This window comes from Scyliorhinus canicula, chromosome 7 (assembly GCF_902713615.1).
Source record: "Scyliorhinus canicula chromosome 7, sScyCan1.1, whole genome shotgun sequence".
In the NCBI taxonomy this organism is placed as follows: Eukaryota; Metazoa; Chordata; class Chondrichthyes; order Carcharhiniformes; family Scyliorhinidae; genus Scyliorhinus; species Scyliorhinus canicula.
This window is the reverse complement of record NC_052152.1, coordinates 42,513,642-42,533,348: the sequence shown is the minus strand read 5'-3', so window position 1 is coordinate 42,533,348 and position 19,707 is coordinate 42,513,642. Positions and strand designations below refer to the sequence as shown.

General features: G+C 48.0%; 1 protein-coding gene across 1 annotated transcript in view; it reads left to right on the top strand.

Moving 5' to 3' along the window:
- LOC119969077 (ATPase MORC2-like) overlaps window positions 1–19,707 on the top strand; it is a 64,310-nt gene that overhangs the window by 21,802 nt on the left and 22,801 nt on the right. Inside the window, exons 6-10 of the mRNA XM_038802280.1 lie at window positions 4,569–4,677; window positions 8,231–8,390; window positions 13,743–13,854; window positions 17,543–17,668; window positions 18,388–18,467. Coding sequence (XP_038658208.1) covers window positions 4,569–4,677; window positions 8,231–8,390; window positions 13,743–13,854; window positions 17,543–17,668; window positions 18,388–18,467 — 587 coding nt within the window. The remainder of the gene's footprint in view (window positions 1–4,568; window positions 4,678–8,230; window positions 8,391–13,742; window positions 13,855–17,542; window positions 17,669–18,387; window positions 18,468–19,707) is intronic.

Below are 19,707 nucleotides of genomic sequence, written 5' to 3'. Positions count from 1 at the left end.
GGTATTTGGGCTACTGCTATGACTGCCATTCTTAGGTACTCACGAGTACTGTAGCTGCTAATGCCACTGGAGACACTGTGGATGGTTCATGGGAGACAAAGGCTATCGTTTTGAAGAAATGGTGGCTGACATCTACTCATAAGCCTTTTGAAGGAGACACAGAGGCAATACAACCAATGCCATCTCCGCACTAGAGCCATCATTGAGCAGACCATTGGACTGCTTAAATGCAGTTCTGGTGCCCTGACCAGTTAAGAAGCCAGTGGTTAGTGTCATAATGTCCACTCATGTTTGTAATGAGATGCAGACAGGCAGTGATTGACACACAGGATGACCAATGAACACACAACACAGAACAACCAATCACCAGACAGGACACCACCACTATAAAGCCCACAGGGCATTAAGAGTCCCGCTCTTTTCGGGACCCAGCCACTGAGACAGTCAGAGTGCACAAGTCAGTGGGCATGATGGCCATGTGGTAGCTAGTAGGTCTGGTCGAGCCAGTAAGAGAGGTCATCAGTAGGATTAGTAGAGTGTCAACCCACAGCTGAACGTGAACAGCAGTTCATAGTTAAATAAAACAGTGTTGGATCATCTCCCGTGTCAGACGTTTGTTTCTAGCTTCCCTGCATCCAGTTGCAGTCGATGTCGAACCAACCTGCCTAACACATCAGTTAGCACTGTTGCTTCAAAGCGCCAGGGTCCCAGGTTCGATTCCTGGCTTGGGTCACCATCTGCGAAGAGCCTGCATGTTCTCCCTGTGACTGCGTGGGTTTCCTCCGGGTGCTGCGGTCTCCTCCCACAAGTCCCAAAAGACATGGGCCGCGACCCCCCCCCCCCCCCCCCCCCCCCCCCCCCCCTTTCAGAATCACCGGTCGCCGTTTTTCACGGCGGCTGCCGATTCTCCGGCCCGGTTGGGCCGAGCGGCCTGCCGTTCCCGACCGGCTCACGACGGCGGCAACCACACCTAGTCGCTGCCATCGTGAACATGGGCGCCAAATGCTCGTTTGTGGCTTGTGGGGTGCGGAGAGGGGAGTGAGCACCACGGGCGTGCTCAGGAGGGGACTGGCCCGCGATCGGTGCCCACCGATCGTCGGGCCGGCATCTCAAAGGGACGCACTCTTTGCTCTCTGCCGCCCCGCAAGATCAAGCCGCCATGTCTTGCGGGGCAGCGAAGGGGAAGACGGCAACCGCGCATGCGCGGGTTTGAGCCGGCCAACCTGCGCATGCGGGCCTGATGTCACTTAGGCGCCGCCGTCGCGTCATTCTCGGCGCGCCGCCTTGATGCTTGCGGCCGAGATTTACGGAGCGCCGCTCCTAGCCCCCCGGGTGGGGGTGAATAAGGTGCGAGGAGCGGCCCCCGAGGCCGCCGTGAAAATCGGCCGAGTTGACGACGGCCTTCCCGATTCATTGCGGGAGCGGAGAATTCCACCCATGCTGTTAGGTGAATTGGACATTCTGAGTTCTCCCCCAGTGTACCGAACAGGCGCCTGAATGTGGCGACTAGGGGCTTTTCACAGTAACTTCATTGTAGTGTTAATTTAAGCCTACTTGTGACAACAAAGATTATTAAAGATTATTAAATTATTAAGGGTTCCCGATAGAATTCTCTCTTCAGGATGTGTCATCAGAGGATGGAGTGATCTGCTACACTCTTCAATATGCCTCTCCAGTGAGGTGTGGGCAGAAGTTAAGGAAAGAAGATGAACGGCACATTATCTAGGAGGAGGATGACTTAGCGGAGCAAGGTGACCTAGTCTTGTCAGGACCTCCAGAGATCCGGTAAAGCCTCAATCAGGATGGAAGAGATACTTGGGCAACACTGATTCAGGCATGTCTCCCACATTCTGGGAGGTGAGGGTTCATGACCCCACCTTTTCCACAGTGAAGGGTGCAAATCCAACCTCGTAATCTGATTAAGCTGCATCTCCTCTTGTCATTATCAGTGTCTGCAGAGTTGAAGTAGGTCCTTGGAGCTCCTGGTTTTGTATGAAAGAAACCAGGGAGCTCCATCTCCATCACCGGAAGAGGTTCAAATCTTTTTACCCTGCGTTGGGCATGTGCCCTTCACTCTCACGCATGTCCTGCCACTGGTTAATTCGAGGGCCATCTTCTCTGTTGTCAGAATAACCAGATTTGGTGCAGTACCTTCTGACCAAGCCCTTATTTCGGGCATTATACGCACACTTCTCCTTCAAGGACAAAAGGGTGAGAGTTGAGACAAAAGTGTACCCCCTCACTCCATCCAACTGCACAAACGTGATACAAAATTGCATTAAAAGCAATCCAAAGAAGGTTCTCTCAGCTGATTCCTGGTATGAAGAGATTTTATGAAAAAAGTTGAACAGGTTCGGGCTACCCATTAGAGTTTAGAATGAGGTGATTTTATTGAAACATTCAAGATCCTGAGGAGACATGACATGGTGGATGTTGGGAAGATGTTTCCAGAGGTGGGAGAGACTAGGAGCGTGATTCAATAGGTACATTTCTAAGTGTCATTCGGCCGCAATTGGCGGTTGGGAATTTGAGGGGTGACAGGCGACCGATGCCAGGAGAGAGGTGGTTAGCTTACCCTTTCAGCTTGGTGGCAGTCATTGGTCATCTTCCTGCATTGTACAGCAGTCCTCCTTGTCATGCTGACCGCCGCTGCTGCTGCCTCCTAAGCGGCATCGGTGGCCCTGCTGCTGGCCCTCCAACCACCTCTGGGGAATTGGATGACTCGTTTGGCATCGACTGCACCCAGAAGTCTGGCTAGGTTAGGTCGGCATCCCCAAAGAGAGGAGCAGATCTGCACGCTGCCATGTTTGTATGTTGACTGGGAGTGAAGAGTGAGGGAGCGTTTAAAAGCAGCCCCCTCTTGTTAGCAATGATACTCTGAGACGCGGGTCCAGCGAATCAGATGGCCAGACAGTCTGTAATGGCGATAAACTTGTGGGGGCTCATTTCTGCCACTAAGTGTCATTAGATATGGATGATGATCTTGCTGGCACGGCCGTCGGGAAACACCCTGCCAATTGCACCCAAAATTACACACATTTTTTCGTTAATTTGCGTCCTGGTAGCTTTTAAGTTTAATTTATATTTAGAAGTGGAAATTTTGTTTTAAAGTGAAACCAAAACTCACCTGCATGCTAATGAGGTTTTATGAGGTTCTTAAAGGGAAGTTAAAACAATCAACGTTAACACTGCCGTAGCAGGGGCTCAGAGAGAGGAACCAATAATGACAGAGAAAACAGAAAAGTAGTTTCAGTTCACTTGAACGTAGTTACCAGAAGAAGCAGCACAGGAGAGGGACAGATTGCACGTCTCAAACTGAAGCTGTCAAAACTAGGAGGTGGAACGGAGAAAGGCCCCAAGATGAATTTCTAGATAAAGTAAAAGAACAGAATCTGGAAAAGGTCCTATTTAGAGAAGTGAGGAGCAGAGGAAGACCCTCTGCTTAAAAGAAAGAAAGTTGCAGGAAGCAGACTTAAAACAAAATAGGCTTGCAAGAAGCCAGTAGGTCAGAGGGGACAGCCAAAGGTTGGTGACTCTTCTGTGGGCCTGTGAAGCAGTGATCTTCTATTGGTACAACTGAGTATCTGAAATTGTGTGGTAGGTGAAGCTTGAGTCCACGTGACAATCCAGGGAGAGGAATATTGCAATGAGTGACCTAAACCCTGGAGGTGGATCCTTGGTGAAGGCGTCTGAGAGAGTGTCATTTGGGAGAAGATTCCAAAGGGAATTCTTTGAGGGTAGAGTTTGGAAACCTGAGTTAAAAGGCAGGGCTTCTGTCACCAATTGGCTCAGTGACACATGTTTTGGGAGAGATGTGAAATCTGTAGAAGTAGTTTTGGTTGACATCTGTCACTTGATTTCAGAGTGTTGGGGTGTCTGATTGCAGGTCCCCTGTTGGTTTACATGGACTTGGCATGACCACTCACTTTTGGCCTGGAATTCAACAATGATCTGAGGGATTTAGTGAGTGTTATATGAGCAGCTGCTATAGCCTCTCCAATGGTGAGGCACTTCACTGGAGCTGCCTACCTCTGACTGGCAGGCAGCTCTCAGCAGGTGGGAATCTTTGATCCTGGGAAAGGCCTGCCATGGTCCTTTCAACTCCCTGCTTGACAGGTGACATGGGGCTCTCGCTAGCTTTTCAGATGCCAAGACCCCAAAAACCTCTACAAGATTCTGCCCGATGGCCACATTTTAAGAAATTGTTCCTCTTACCATTTCGGTTGAAGCTCCCTGGTCTAACATTTTTAAGAATTTATCCACAGATTTGGGTCACTGTGCTCTCTTGATACATTGAGAAATTCACCATCTAAAGTACATTGTATTTTGTTCGTGTTCCCAAAATGTACGACTTGACTAATTTTCTGTACTGAACTGTTTACCGCTACTTTTTCCATCAGACATATCTACTCAGCAGTGACAAACATAATGAGGGTCAGTTCAATTTCTGCAGATTCTTCTAACTTTGTAGCCTGACAACCAAATAATAAACTACACAAACAAATCAAGGCTAGTCCATTAACTTGTGTTACTCAATACTGTTTGAAATAATTGTTTCTTTCTTGCAGTGGATCAATGAGAATAGGTATGGATTTCATACTGTTTACCAAAAAAGACAATACCATGACTTGCATCCTCATGTCTCGAACATTTTATGAGAAAGAAGGTATTGACGAGGTAAAGGAGGAACTATTTTATTTTCACTTTTTTTCTCTCAAACTGACCCCATAATTGCATTGTACCATGACCATGTACCATACCATCAGTACCATGACGCATCCTGGATTTAGAAGAACACGAGAGTACAAGTAGAATATCTACCATAAAATAATTGTCCTTCATATAACTGGGCCAATCAAAACATACATGCTTTTGACATATTGGGCACAATCTGTTGGCCACGTTGTACCCCAATGGGAGCGTGACTTGGCCGGTAGATGCCTTATGAAGCCACCGCGGGTTTCTCAATAGCCACAACACCTCACAAGGTGTCAGGATCATGAATCGACCCAGAATGATGGGACCAAGCCACACTCCCATACACAGGCCATAAACCTACTTGAGGCCTTCTTTCCCAGCATCTTCCGGCCATCGCCGGGCGCCGTTCAGTACCGGTCCACACTGGACCGGCCAGAACGGCACCCAGGGGGGTTTCCCAAGCCATCGGAGGCCCTTGGGTGGCCAGGAATAGTGCAGGGTGGCCCCCTACCCCTCTCCCTAGAATGTGGGCACATTGACACTGCCACCATGGCACTTCCAAGATGCGTGGGTAGCACTTCCAAGCCGGCAAGCGCACTGCCAGGGAGGCAGTGCAAGGTGCCCTGGTGCAAGTGTGGCACTGTTAAGGGTCAGGGCCCGAGGGGGCCATGCCCCTTAAAGGAAGGTGGAGGGGATGTATGAAGGGTGTGGGGTTGCAGGGCAGGTAAGAAGGGGCCTCTGAGAGGTTTTTTCAACAATTAGTTTATTTAAAAATATGAGGACTTTTATAAATCAGAATGGAGATATTCAACATTATATAAATATTAAATTACTTTTTTCTAGGGCCACTGGAACTGTACAACGGGTAACTACTAGCTTAGTACAGTTAAAAGTCCAGTGTCTTTTTTTAAAATTTAGAGTACTCAATTCTTTTTTTTCCCACTTAATGGGAAAATTTAGTTTGGCCAGTTCACCTCCCTTGCACATCTTTTTGGGTTGTAGGGGTGAGCCCCACGCAGATGCGGGTAGAATGTGTAAACTCCATGTGGACAGTGACCCTGGACCGGGATCGAACCAGGGCCCTCTGTGCCCTGATGCAGCAGTGCTAACCACTGCATCACAGTGCTGCCCCTTTGAGAGGTTTGGGAGGTGAGGAGGGGTGACGAGTCGGAGTCCTGGAAGGAGGAGGCCTGTAAGGGGGTGTGGAGAGACCCCAGAGACCCCATAGCAGGGTGTCCTCATTTAGGAGGGATGGGGGGGGGGGGGGGGGGGGGGGGGGGGTAATGCCCATGTGTGTGAGGAGTTACATTGCCCATGGGTGGGAGGCATGGAGGACATACCAGCTCACTTAAGAGATCGAGGCACCCTTTCAAAATGTCGACCCGATTTCGGAGTGATCCCAGTGATGAAAAAGTGTGGGCTAAACCGGTAAGAATCACCGCAGGACCCAACAAAGTGCCTAAGGGCTCGATTCAACTAATTGGGAACAAAGTCTAACAGCGAGCGTGTTTCCTGGTGCTCACAATTGTATAATGGGCCTCAAAGGGAATGCCCTTGTTTGTACATTGCAACGCCTTGCGAGATTGCGTTGGATTTTGCGTGGTGTTGCGCGTTGGGTAGATCCCGGGAACGGAACTATCCAGTTTGTATCGGCCACGCTGTGCCAAGCTGCTTTTTGGGTGCAGCGTGGCCACTGGATCACATCCCAAGTGTCGTGGGTAGCGGTGGGGAACTCGCCAACGGAGCTGACGGGAAACTCCCAGCAAAACTCGCCACAAATGAAACCTTTCCATTAAATCGCGGCCATTAAGTGGTTAATGAACCTTCAGAACAAACAGTATGTTTACAATAGTTACAATATTTACCAATCATTTTAATGCCAAAAACATCAAAAATATTCTTGTGCTAGCTACCTATTTAAACATTTAGTTGATCTTAGAAACACATTCACTCACTTGTTACTTGGTGAACCAATGCCATGGAACTTTATTTTTCTGCTGACTGTGGACTCTGTGTACAGTCAGCTACGGTGATCTCATTCAAAATCCTTTTAAAGTGGGAACACGATATGAGCATGTACAGTATTAGAGAAGTCCATTTGAATGGTCTCATTGCATTGAAATTGACCTCCATTCATAGTATCAAAACACAGGCAATGGTTGTGGTCCAAGCCTGAAGGACTTTTGGCTCAGTGGGTGCAAACTGAATACTTTAAAGATTTAAGCATAGCGATATTATCCTGGTGCTATCTTTTTAAATGGATCCCCTTAACGGCGGGATATAGCAATCATTTTTGGTCTTCATTTCTGGACTGCAATCAGCATATTTTGACTAGGTGTCGATCACATACATCTGTGTCACCAAGCCTCAATAGGGGAGCATAAAGAAGGGAGAGATCATGGGCTGGATTCTCTGTTTGGGAGACTAAGTCCCCAAGCCAGTGTGAAAATGGTGGTGTTTTGCCGCAGGAAAACTGGCACAAAACGACCACCGGTTCCCTGCTCCAGGGGGGCTAGCAGCCAGGCAGCGTGGAACTGCCAGCTCTTGCTGCCGATACAGCCCGGAGCATTGCCAAGTCCATGGCCGCGCATGTGCATGGTGGCGGCCTGTAGCAGCCGCGCCGTGCTTCATGGCGGACAAAGCCTGCGGCCGGACCGAAAAATAGTCCCCCCTTCAGCCGGCTCGCGGACACTGCCCCCCCCCACACACACACACACACACAGTGCCCCAAGCCCTGATTAAAGCCCCTCCTGCCCGCGGAACGGCCCTCCCCCGACTGTGGCGGGGTTGGACTGAATCCGCAGCCGCCACACTGAGTTCCCGATGGGTGAGACCATGCCATAGAGCACTCGGCCAGTCGGGGACGGAGCATCGTGAGGTGGCCTCAGGCAATGAGGACTGGAGTACCGTAGGCTGGCACTGCCCTTGCCAGCGGTATGCTCCGTGGCCCCCGCCGGCGCCCCCTTGGTGGCTATGGAGGGTGTTGCCCTTGGGTGGGCTGCCTGATGCCCCTCCGGCGGGTGGCTGCCAGTTGGGTGGTGAGGGGTATGGTGAAGGGTGGGGTGGGGGTACCCATACAGCCGGTGTCACTGCAGAACCAGGGGCCATGGTGGGTGGTCAGTGGTGTGCGCAACAAGATAGTTGCTATGGAAGCCGTGGCAATGACCATCTGTGCCTGGACACTTCCCAGTCCCGTGGGGGGTCAGCCCAGCTGCATTGCCTGTCTCCCCCCCCCCCCCCCCCCCCCCCCCCCCCCCCCCCCCCGACCCTGGAAATTTGTGATTTGGCGTCAAATCGGCGCCCGCCGCAATTTTGGTGTCAGAACCTATTCCCCGCCCAATTGCGTTTCCCAATTTCGGAGTTAGCCAATGGAGAATCCTGGCCATGATATATTCGGTGCTTTTGGTGACTATTTTATGTTGATTAGATATGAGGGAAATTATCAGATGGAATTATTAGCATTAATATTATGTATCAGAATATAAAGATGTCTTATACCCTTAATGGATGAGTTTTGCTTTTGGTTTGCCAGGTGATTGTGCCGGTGCCATCCTGGTATGCTGCAACGAGGGAACCCATAATCACCGATGAAAAGAAATTCTCCCTTGAAATTGCACTAATTCATAAATATTCGCCTTTTAAAAAGGAGTTTGATGTGATGCAACAATTTAATAAAATTACAGGAGCAAGTGGTAAGAACATCATATACAACAGAATAAATTATTCCGTCATGCAAGTTATCAAAACTTTTCAATAGTGACCGTTCTCGATGCAGAGGTCGTTGGGAAAACACAGAATATCTTCTGGCCCGACCTCATTAATATGTTGTATGTGCAAAACTTTGAAGTTCACTGGCTGAAACCAAATGTTGGGATCTTGTTATTTGACAGGATCAACCTATTTGAGGTTTGACAGAAAATAAATGCTTTCTTCAAAGAAATCATTTCTTTTCAATTTTGAATGACTGGCAGTAGTTACGTATTGAAGTTTATGGCTTATAGTCCAATATGAACCCAACAAAACCATCCCATTGCTCCATAATCCACTCCCTCCATTCTCAAAGACCCAAGAAAAAAAGGGTGGAATTCTTCTATCTGGGGACTAAGTCCAATGGTGGGGCGGGAACATGGGGCCGTTCCCGATGCAGAGGTCGTTGGGAAAACAAAGCATATCTTCTGGCCCGACCTCATTAATTATGTAGCCAGGTATTTTGCCATGTATTCCGTGGCGGGACAGGCCCGATGGTGTAAAGTCCGCTTTCATAGGTTAAGGGGGGGTTATTAGGTTACGGGTATAGGGTGGATATGTGGGTTTGAGTAGGGTGATCATTGCTCGGCACAACATCGAGGGCCGAAGGGCCTGTTCTGTGCTGTACTGTTCTATGTTCTATGTTCTATAGCCGGCATCATATTGCAAAGGTGCATAACAGCACTGACCCACTATTGAAGAAAGAAGATGGACCTCCAGAAAATGACGATGGATTTCCGGGAATATTCTGAGGCTTAAAGATGGACCTCCTGCAAGACAAAGAATCTGGAAGATCGACCGGTACTCTCTTCCCCCACCCACTGTTGTGGTGTTCTCAGGTCCAAAGTTGCTGGTGGCCTCCATTGTGAACTCCGGAGGCAGCCCTTGATATTGCTCAGGTGAGTCCAGACATCCGCATGCCATGCTGTTCCAGATGTGTTATACACCAGTGTTTTCATGGAAAATTGGGCGTGGTGGTTGAGCCTTCATCTGCATCTCATTATTGGGAAGCAAATCCGTTTCATGCCGGCCTCCAGCAGGTTTCCCATCGGCTGTGGCGGGGCAAGAGGAAAGTCCCCATTGGGAGAGCAGTGGCAATGCTGAAAGGACCAATGCAGCCAGTGAAGAAATGTCTCAAGGCACAGGGGTCGCAGGTACGGGACATGGAGAAGGTGCTGTACAACTGCTGTGATTGGGAAGAGGCGGAGTGAGGCTCCTGGGGGACCTTTGCAAGTCACTTAGGAAAAAGGTAGAGGAGCAGGAGAACAGATTCAGAAGGCAGAATTTGCGCATTGTTGGCCTACTGGAGGGTGTGGAAGGTGCAAGTTTCAGGAGATACGTCTCAAGGATGCTGGCGGGGCTGGTGGAGGCGGAGGTGCTGGACAAGGCCCCAGAGGTGGACAAGGCAAAAGCTGAGAGTGGGAGAGCCAACGCGGGTGGTGCTTGTGAGGCTCCACAGGAGGTTTTTGGAGAAGGAGAAGATCCTGTGGTGGGTCAGGGAGAGGCGGAACTGTGAATGGAAGGGGAATCATGCCCGCATTTATCAAAATATCGGTGCAGAGCTGGCAAAGAGGCGTGCCGAATTTAATAAGGACATGGCAATGTTGCACCGAAGGAGGATTCGATTTGGAGTACTGTACCCGGCGAAACTATGGATGACTTTAGATGTTTGGGAGTATTATTTGAGACGCCAGAAGAGGCCAATGACTTCATAATAGATCATAAATTGGTGGAGAACTGAATGTTGATGGGAGGCGGAGAAGCTGGAACAGCAGAGGACGGGAGATGCGGGTATTGTGGGGGGCAGGAGGGTGTTTTTTTTGGGCTGTGTGGTTGTTTGTTAATAGGCTACAAGTTTGTAGGGGGCAACTGCCCCCCACCCCCAGCAGCCGTGTGCAGGTGGGAAGTACGTGATAGTGAATGGGGTGCTTGATGGGACACCGGTGGTGCTAGTGAATATATATATGTGCCGAATTGAGAGAATGTGGAGTTCGTAAAGGGGGTGCTGGGAATGATTCCGTACCTAAACACGCATCAGTTGATTATGGGGCGCGATTTCAACTGTGTGCTGGATCAGAGGGTGGGCAGGTTGAGCCCTAAGTCAATGGAAAGGTTGACGAACCACAGGTTTAAACCGGGGGAAACGGATATCATGTATAGAAAGTGGGAGGCAGGGCTGGTGAGGGCAAAGGATTTGTACCTGGAAGAGAAGTTTGCAGGTCTGGAAGAGCTGCGGGAGAGGTTTGAGTTGCTGAAGGGAAGTGAAATCCGGTATACGCAAGTGAGGGATTTTGCGCGGAAGGAATGGAGAGGGTTTCCCAAGCTGTCGGAGTATACCCTGCTGGAGCGGTTGCTGCTCCCGGATGTGGAGGGATAAGGCAGCATTGGAGATATATATGGTTGGCTGGGAGAGCAAGGAGCTGGGGAGGGGGGAATAGGATATTGAGTGAGGCGATGCATAGGGTAAATTCGACCTCCTCGTGCGGGCGAATGAGCTTGATTCAAATCAAAGTGGTGCACATGACCCGGGCAAGGATGAGTGGGTTCTTCCAGGAGTGGTAGACGAGTGTGAGAAGTGTGGGCGAGGACCAGTGAATCACTTGCACATGTTCTGGCGCTGTGAGAAGTTGGAGAGATACTGAGAGGCGGTAATTGGGATATTAGTGAAGGTTGTGGAGGTAGAGGTCAGACTGGACCCAATGGTAACAATCTTTGGGGTGTCGGAAATGCTGGAACTGATGGGAGGGGAGGAGGGCCAATGTTGTGGACTTTGCCTCTTTAACTGCCAGGCGAAGGACATTGTTGGATTGGTGGTCGGCGACGCCACAGGGGTTGGCGGCCTGTCTGGGGGATTTATATGGTATCTTTTGGTTGGAAAAGATCAAGTTTGAATTAAGGAGATCAGCGGAGGGCTTTGAGACAAGGTGGGGATTGTTAATAACTATGTTGGAGGAATTGTTTGTCACGCGGGGAGGAGGGAGGGGAGGGGGTGAAAATAAGGGGAAACTACAAACTTTGAACTGTGGGGGAGTCGATAATTTTACTGATTTGTGTTTTTGTATTTTTGTATATGTTTGGAATAAAGTGCATTTAAAAAAAAACAAGCCGTGGGAAATTCACGCCATTGTAAAACCCATTTTATGGAATCCAGTCAAATTGAATCTGCCAGTGAACCCGAGGGAGAATTCCACAAATTCACAAGTTCCAAACAGTTCCGCAGTATTTGGCGCGATTTAATGCCAACGTCGCACATGAGCGAGAGCGCGACGGGGCTGTTAAATAGCGGGAGAGGCAAAATTGCAAAGCGCACCAGGAGCCAATCTGTTTGCGACCTAACTGACCTGCTCCCTTTGACGAAATCCAGATCTCGCCTTAGCATGGGAAGTAACCAATAATCACCACTTAAACCCAATCTCCATGCAATTAATGGGAATGACCCCTAACTATGGCCTCCCGTGCAGGTGTGTGTGGTGCATTTAGAGGGATTTCCTGTTGGCGAGCTTCAAGGCTGTCCAGATCACTCCCCCCTCACTCCCCGTCCCCCCACAACTTTGGGGAGGCTCCCGGGAACTCCCCTTCGACCCTTCTCTGGCAAGGCTGCCCCTGGGTTTGACCCCTGGAAGTACTGCCTGGCGTCCAGACACCTTGGCAATGCCAAGGTGCCAGAGGAGTACCATGCTACCACCCAGCCCTGTCCCCGACCACCCAGGGGTCTACAATGGCCTGGAAGCCACCCCCCCTCCCCCCAACAAGTGCCTGTGATATTATCATAAATGTAAGAACTGCAAGGGATAATGAAATGTCTAAGAACAGTCAGCAGAGGGAGCTAGAGCTTCACGTACATAAGACATTGATACAAAGCCTTGTGGGGGGAGAGAAGTGAAGGAGTTAGCTAGAGACAGACTGAAGTAAAGCTAGTGTGAGTACATAGAACATACAGTGCAGAAGGCGGCCATTCGGCCCATCGAGTCTGCACCGATCCACTTAAGCCTGTCACTACCACCCTATCCCCGTAACCCAATAACACCTAAATTTTTTGGACACAAAGGGCAATTTATCATGGCCGATCCACCTAACCTGCACGTCTTTGGACTGTGGGAGGAAACCGGAGCACCCGGAGGAAACCCACGCAGACACGGGGAGAATGTGCAGACTCCGCACAGACAGTGACCCAAGCCGGGAATCGAACCTGGGACCCTGGCGCTATGAAGCCACAGTGCTATCCACTTGTGCTACCGTGATGCCCATAAATGTTCAAGAAGTCTGCACATGTGTGTACGTCACAATTACGTCATGACGACGTGATTATAAGAACAGGTCATAGTTTACAATAGTGCAGAGATTAGTTGTAGATGAGAGTAGTTTATATATTAATAATCAACTATTATTTCGGAGTACATGTCGAATCCAAATTAGTAGTGTTAATAAATTTATAGCTTTGTTCAAGTTTAAACTATTTTTGTGGTCTTTGTGAACACAATGCCAACCATACTGAATTTAACAACACAAGGAACACCACAGTATCATCTTGACTGGTCCACATTTGTGTGGACCAGTATTAAACATGCCCTAGCGAGGTCTCCCAGGCACGGCTGTTCGTGGCTGCCGGGTGAATCCGGCATTTGGATATTTAGGGCGGCGGGATCCAGATCATGGCGGGCAGAGAGAGTCGGGTGACTTGCGATTGGCCCGGCGTGGATCCCAATTTGGACTCGCATGAGGTTCACTCGCTGCGCCCGGTTTCGCGCCGGGTGTAACAGGGTCGCTGAATCACATCTATTGTTTTTGTTAGCCGTTCCCCAAAACTGTGGTGAATGCCTCTTTTACACATACATGTGCACGCGTTCAGACCCATAATCCAATTTAAATCATGGCCGGAATTTTCAGACCGTTGTGATTCTCTATCCTCACCAGCAGCCCACCCCCACCTGTGGGTTTCCCGGCGGTGTGGGGCGCTTTCAGTGGGAAATCCCATTGACAAGTTGCGGGAGTAGAGAATCTTGCCACCAGTAAACGGCAGCCGAGAAACACGTGGCACCAGGGACTTGAGAATCCTGCTCCATGTGTATCTGGACATCCAGCACCCTCTATTTTTTCATTTCATTGAGAACTTTATTGTTCACGATACAATTCCATTTTGCTCTTCTTTCCCCAAAGTGCATGGCTTCCTATTGTCCTATATTGCTTTTGCTGCATACCTGCCCACACCCCGAACATTTCTATATCATCTTCTGCATTTTACGTCTTGTTTGCTCACAACAAAATGGATTCTTTACATTAATATATTTTCTTAACAGGTACTTTGGTAGTTATCTACAACTTGAAGTTAAATGATGATGGAGTACCTGAACTGGATATTGAAACAGACCCTTCTGATATACGACTGACAGGAATGATGGCAAGTGGAATGTAAGTAATAAAATGAAAAACCATAAATACTTACTTAGTTTATCAACATTGAAATTTTGTTCTCAGATGGAGATCAACAGCTAGTTCAGATATGCAAAATTATGGCTACCTGTGATTCTGCTATTCAGAGGACTATAGATGCGTGATAATGGGTAACAAGGCAAATAATTTGGCTGAGGCCTCGAAAATCTTCAACCAAGAGTAAATGTTGCTGAGTGTGTCTGCCAGCTGAAGCATGAAAATCTTTTAGATGCTATGCTAAATATTTTCTAATTTTTGAATCATAAAGTTTTTAAAAATCAGAAGACGTATGAACTTCAGATTTCCACATTGTTGCTGCTGTTGCAAGTGCTAATGGAGGTTGGGGTATAAATGGTGGGGGCGGTGAGTGGGAAAGAGGGGTGTGTGAAAATAATCAGTTGGGTAGTTTTAGCACTGTCAGGATTTTCCAATGGAAATGACAGCAGGCATGGAGTACTGAAAATGGGTGGGTTTATTCAAATAAAGTCAGAATAATGAAGTGGCAATCTAGGTCGTATTTTCCGTCATTATCAAATGCCACAGTGAGCAATTATAAACTTATATTGGCAGCAAATTGCTGGCATCTGAAATTGTTAAGGATGCTGACGGAGTAGATTGAAGGAGGCGGTGTCGGAGAGCATAGCATTTGAAATTCAGAGCAGCTAATTTGGAGACTCTCAACCTCCTTTTTTTGTGCTGAGGGCAAGCTGTCCTTTATGGAAGATATTTGAGGTTTAACTGGCCTGTTTTAATAGTTAATTCATTTTAGGTATGTAGGCTTCACTGGCTAGGCCAACATTAATTGCCCACTCCTAATTTCCCTTGAGAAGGTGGTGGTGAACTGCCTTCTTGAACTGCTGAAGTCCACGTGATGTAGGTACGCCCACAGTGCTGTTGGGAAGGAAGTTCAAGATTTTGACCCTCAAGTCACGATGGAGGGAAACTTGTAGGTGGTGGTGTTCCCATGTATCTCCTGACCTTGTCCTTCTAGAAGGTGGTGGTTGTGAGTTTAGAAGGTGCTGCCTCAGAGTCTTGATGAGTTCCTGTAGTGCACCTTTTAGATGGTACACACTGCTGCATTAAGGCAAGTAAAAGAAGACCTTTTACAGATTATTTCAAACAGTAACAATGTTAATTGCCTAGAATCACTGCAGGAGTTCCTCGAGGTAGTATCCTCTGCCCAACCACCTTCAGCTGCTTCATCAATGTTCTTCCTGCCAACATAAGTGAGAATGTTTGCTGATGTTCACTGTCGTTGTTCGTTAGTGATGAATGAAGATAATGTTTGTGGAAGGGCTGCCAATCCAGCGGGGTGCTTTGTCCTGGATGGTGCCAAGCTTCTTGAGTGTTGTTAGAGATGCATTCATTCAGGAAAGTGGAGAGTATTCCATCACACTCCTGACTTGTGCCTAGTACAGGGTGGATAGGCAGTCATGAGGGGAGTTGCTCGCCACAGGTTTCCTAGCCTCTGACCTTGTAATCACATTATTTATATGGCTAGTCCAGTTGAGTTTCTAGTCAATGGTAACCCCCAGGATGCTGATAGTGGCGGATTCACTGATGCTATTGCCATTGAATGTCATGGGACAATGGCTAGATTTTCTCTTGATGGAGGTGGTCATTGCCTGGCGTTTTTTGCAGTGCGAATGTTATTTGCCATTTGTCAGCCCCAGCTTGATAGTGTCCTGCATTTTGACATGGACGGCTTCAATATTTGAGGAGTCGCAAGTGGTCCTTAACATAGCGCCGTCATCAGCGAACATCCTCATTTATGTTGGCAGGAAGAACATTGATGAAGCAGCTGAAGGATGTTGGGCCCAGGATACTACCCTGAGGAACTCCTGCAGCGATTCTAGGCACTGGACATTGTTACTGTTTGAAATAATCTGTAAAAGGTCTTCTTTTACTTGCCTTAATGCATCACTGCTGTAATGGTGATTTGGCAATTTTGATGAGTAGATTCTAAATGATGGAGGACTGTGGTTGAAAAATGACAATGAAAATAATACTGAGGATTTCCGGTAGCGACCATGGAGTGAGTGGTCGCACATTTGGCAGCTCCCGCTCGAGGCGGTTTTTTCGGACCTTTTCCCCGCTTATAGGGGAGGACCTGGAGAATCACTCCTGGAGACAGAATTTACAAATTGTGGGGATGCCTGAAGGCATCAAGGGAGCGGATGCTGGCACGGAGCGGATGCTGGCACGTATGTAGCCAAGATGCTGTACAAGTTGATGAGGGAAGGGGGCCTATGACTGGACCTTGGAGGTAGAACGAGCCCATAGGGCGCTGATGAGGAAGCCGTTGGCGAACGAGCCACCAAGAGTGATGGTGGTGCGTCTTCACCGATTCCTGGGTAAGGAAAAGATCTGAGATGGGTGAGGCAGATGAGGAAGTGGACCTGGGAAGGGAACGAACTATGGGTGTACCAGGACCTGGGCGTGGACCTGGCGAAGAGGAGGGCCGAGCTCAATTGGGTGAAAGCTGCCCTCTTTAAGAAGGGGTTGAAGTTCGGGATGTTGTACCCGGCCCGTCTCTGCCTGACCTTTAATAGCCAAGAACATTATTTTGGAATGCTAGAGGAGGTGATGGAACTATTAAGAGACAATGGATTGGCAGAAGGAGGACACTGACCTTTGGAGTCGTTCATCTGGGGAAGAGTGAGGTGTTCACAATCGAGGCCAGGGGGCAGGTGAATAGGTTGGGGGAGCTGCCGTTCAAGATAGCTTCAGATACTTGGGCATCCAGGTGGTGCGGAATGGGCGCAGTTGCATAAGCTGAACCTGGTGGAGTAGATGAAGGGATATTTTAAGAGGTGGGATGTGTTGCCACTGATACTGGGGGGATGGCTGAAGACAGTGAAAATGACGGTGCTGCCAAGGCTCTTAGTTGTCTTTCAGAACCTTCCGATCCTCCTCCCAAAATCATTTTTTAAGAAGGTCTGATTTCTTTTCAATTTCACTGTTTGCAGCCGCCCTGCCAGCGATAGTGTCAACACATCCCATCCACGGCGAAGTTCACTTGTGCTTTTAAAAATCATGAAACTGGCACTGTGGCCGATGAGGGAGAAAGAGGGGGTACGGAAAGTGTCCAATGTTGCTATAGTGTGCTGACAGTTGTGCTACCATCTCGGGTGCTTCTGCCAGGGCCGGGGGGAACAGCTAAGGGATGGCCAAGGGGGTGGGCTGTGGACAGGCTTAGAACACATGCCGCAGCCTGCAAGGCAGCCATGCAGCTGCGCATGCTGCTGACTGCCCACTGTGAACCTCGGGCCACAGGTTGTATGGGTCTCCCCCAGGGCATTTCCCTAGCACGCTGATGCGTTTCCAGTGCCACCTTGTTGGCTGGGGTGAGTGTGAGGAGTAAACTGTATATGCGGCAGTGTGAGCCTCCCAAGTGTCAATCATGGACCCCGTGAATCCCGCACTGTTTTTCATCGGATCAATTGTTGGTGCTAGCTCCTCCATGGGCGCTGAATCGGTCCAGGTGCGGAGCCAGTTTTGCTTTAGTGGTAGTCCACGAATCTTGCCTTGGCGTCACCACTTAGTCTCAGGAACGGAGAATGCCGCCGCTGATATTTTATCTGATGCTGCATTCCTACTTAGTGTTCTGAAATAGTAGAGTTACATTACAGCGTGATCAAAAATGATATTAACAATTATGTTTCAGACAACCAGAACTATATTCCTTTAGCGCCTATGCTGCACTATTATACATTAACCCTCGCATGAAGATTTTCATCCAAGGGAAAAAGGTTCACGCAAAGCACCTCATCTTTTCCTTGTATCGGCCCAGGTAAGAAAATAATTTGCTCATGTCACAGTTTCAGAGCCCGTTTAAAATTCTTCTTAAGTTTTGAAATCCTGAAGCTTAATTCCAATTTTTCCAAGGGCAAATCAAATTTGGGCTTTTTTGTTCGACCATCAGGGACAAAAGCTGCTCCCATTAGCCAATCATTCAAAATCTCACTGGTGAATATTTAATTCAACTATTCAATTTCCAGCTTGTTTCCTTTCATTTTCACTATTTCATTTATGTGTCAAATGGCTATGTTTGATTGCTTCTCGGCCTTTTGGCTAAGATCGAGCGTAGATTGAGCCATTTGGCTCAGATCTGGTATGTCTCCCTTGTGGGGGCCATGAATTGGATTCAATTTGAATTAGTTTTTGGAGCAGGCAAGGAACTGGATTAGGGGTTTGCTTCTGATCTACACTCTGAGCCCTGGCTTTGTAACTCAGATAAAGTAATTTTTAAAAAATTGCTATGTTTGTATATCAATTTCAACACCTAATCCATTTTTCCAAATTTTTTATCAAAAGTAAGGAACTGGTAAGATTTACATAACTTTCAGGTAGTATGGATCCATACTGAGGTCCGGAATGAACTGCTGCCGTAATATTGTATATTGTATCACCAATGGCCTTCTCTATATCTGACAATCTTCACAAATTAAGGGTAATTAACATTGAAAAAATAACTTGATGTTTGATTGGCATTGGTTGCTTTCTCGACAGGAAGTATATTTATATTTCCAAAGGGTTCAAAGTACGTGCTTCAAGAGAGCTGAAGGAGGCAGAACTTGCTGTTAAAATAGGTATGGATTAACACTAAATTGATTCTTCCAAGAATAATTCCATCAGTAAACATTACAGACTAACACCATTTTATTTTAATGGGGAAAATCATGATCAACTGAGTGACCTTGTTCACTTTAGTTCATTTAATTTCAAGGCTAAATCACTGTGACTTATGTGGTGAATTATAAACCTACTAATTCACACTATTTTCCAGTATATGTATTGTGTCCTTGTGGGCTCTGTATACGAGCCGTTGCACGGCTCTGCCCATAGGGGGAGATGAGGAGTTTGTACTGGGCTCCACCCTTGGCTCTGCCCGTGGCTCCTCCCACTAACTGGAAGTATAAAGCTTTGCAGTCGTGAGCCTGCTGCCAGTTTATCTCGTCGCAGACAGGCTCTGTTGTAAGATTATTAAAACCACTGTTCACTTCCAATCACGTGTCTTTGAATTGATGGTCACATCAACTTATAAATAAGCTATTCAATAACTCAGCGGTGAGAGTAGGGAATCCCGCTGCCAGCAAACGGCACAGTGCCGAGAAATATGCGGCTGGGGGACTGGAGAATCCAGGCCATGATGTATTTTTAAAAAAGATGTAATTGCATCTTTGTCATTCCTCATTATACTTTCTCTAATAGATTGATTTTACTAATTGTTTCCCCCCTACTCTCTTGTTTTGAAAGGTCATTTATGCTTGCATGTATTTTTTCAGTAAAAATTTACAATACTTCACCAAAGCACCCACTTGCATGGATGAATCTAAAGAATATATCAGCAGGTTAATTATTCATCAGGTTCATGGTTAAAGAATAAGAGCTAAATTAATGACCGTGTTATGCCCAGTGCGGATTCGTGAACGCCGGTTAAATCGCAGGAGAGCTGAAATCGGAATCGGTGGTGGTCGTGGATCGGTCTGCGATCTAACGGGCCTGCTCCAATTCGCGGGGTCCAGATCCCACCGAGACACGGCATGAAGCCAATTGAGATCAATTAAGGGTAATCTCCACCTCATTAACAAGGTGGAAGCCCAATCTAATGGCCTCCCATGAGCTAACCAGCTCTTCGGCGAGTGGTTACATGGGCACCGCTTAGCATTCTGATTTAAAATCAGGGACCTACGCAATGGCTGCTGAGGTGATTGGAAGAGGCGAGAAGCCATCTTCATATACAAGCATACAGAGACAGAGAATGTGTGTGTGTTTAGTTGGGGAGACTGGTCGCCCCTGGGGCGGGGGCTCAGTGCCTGTGGGTCCTAA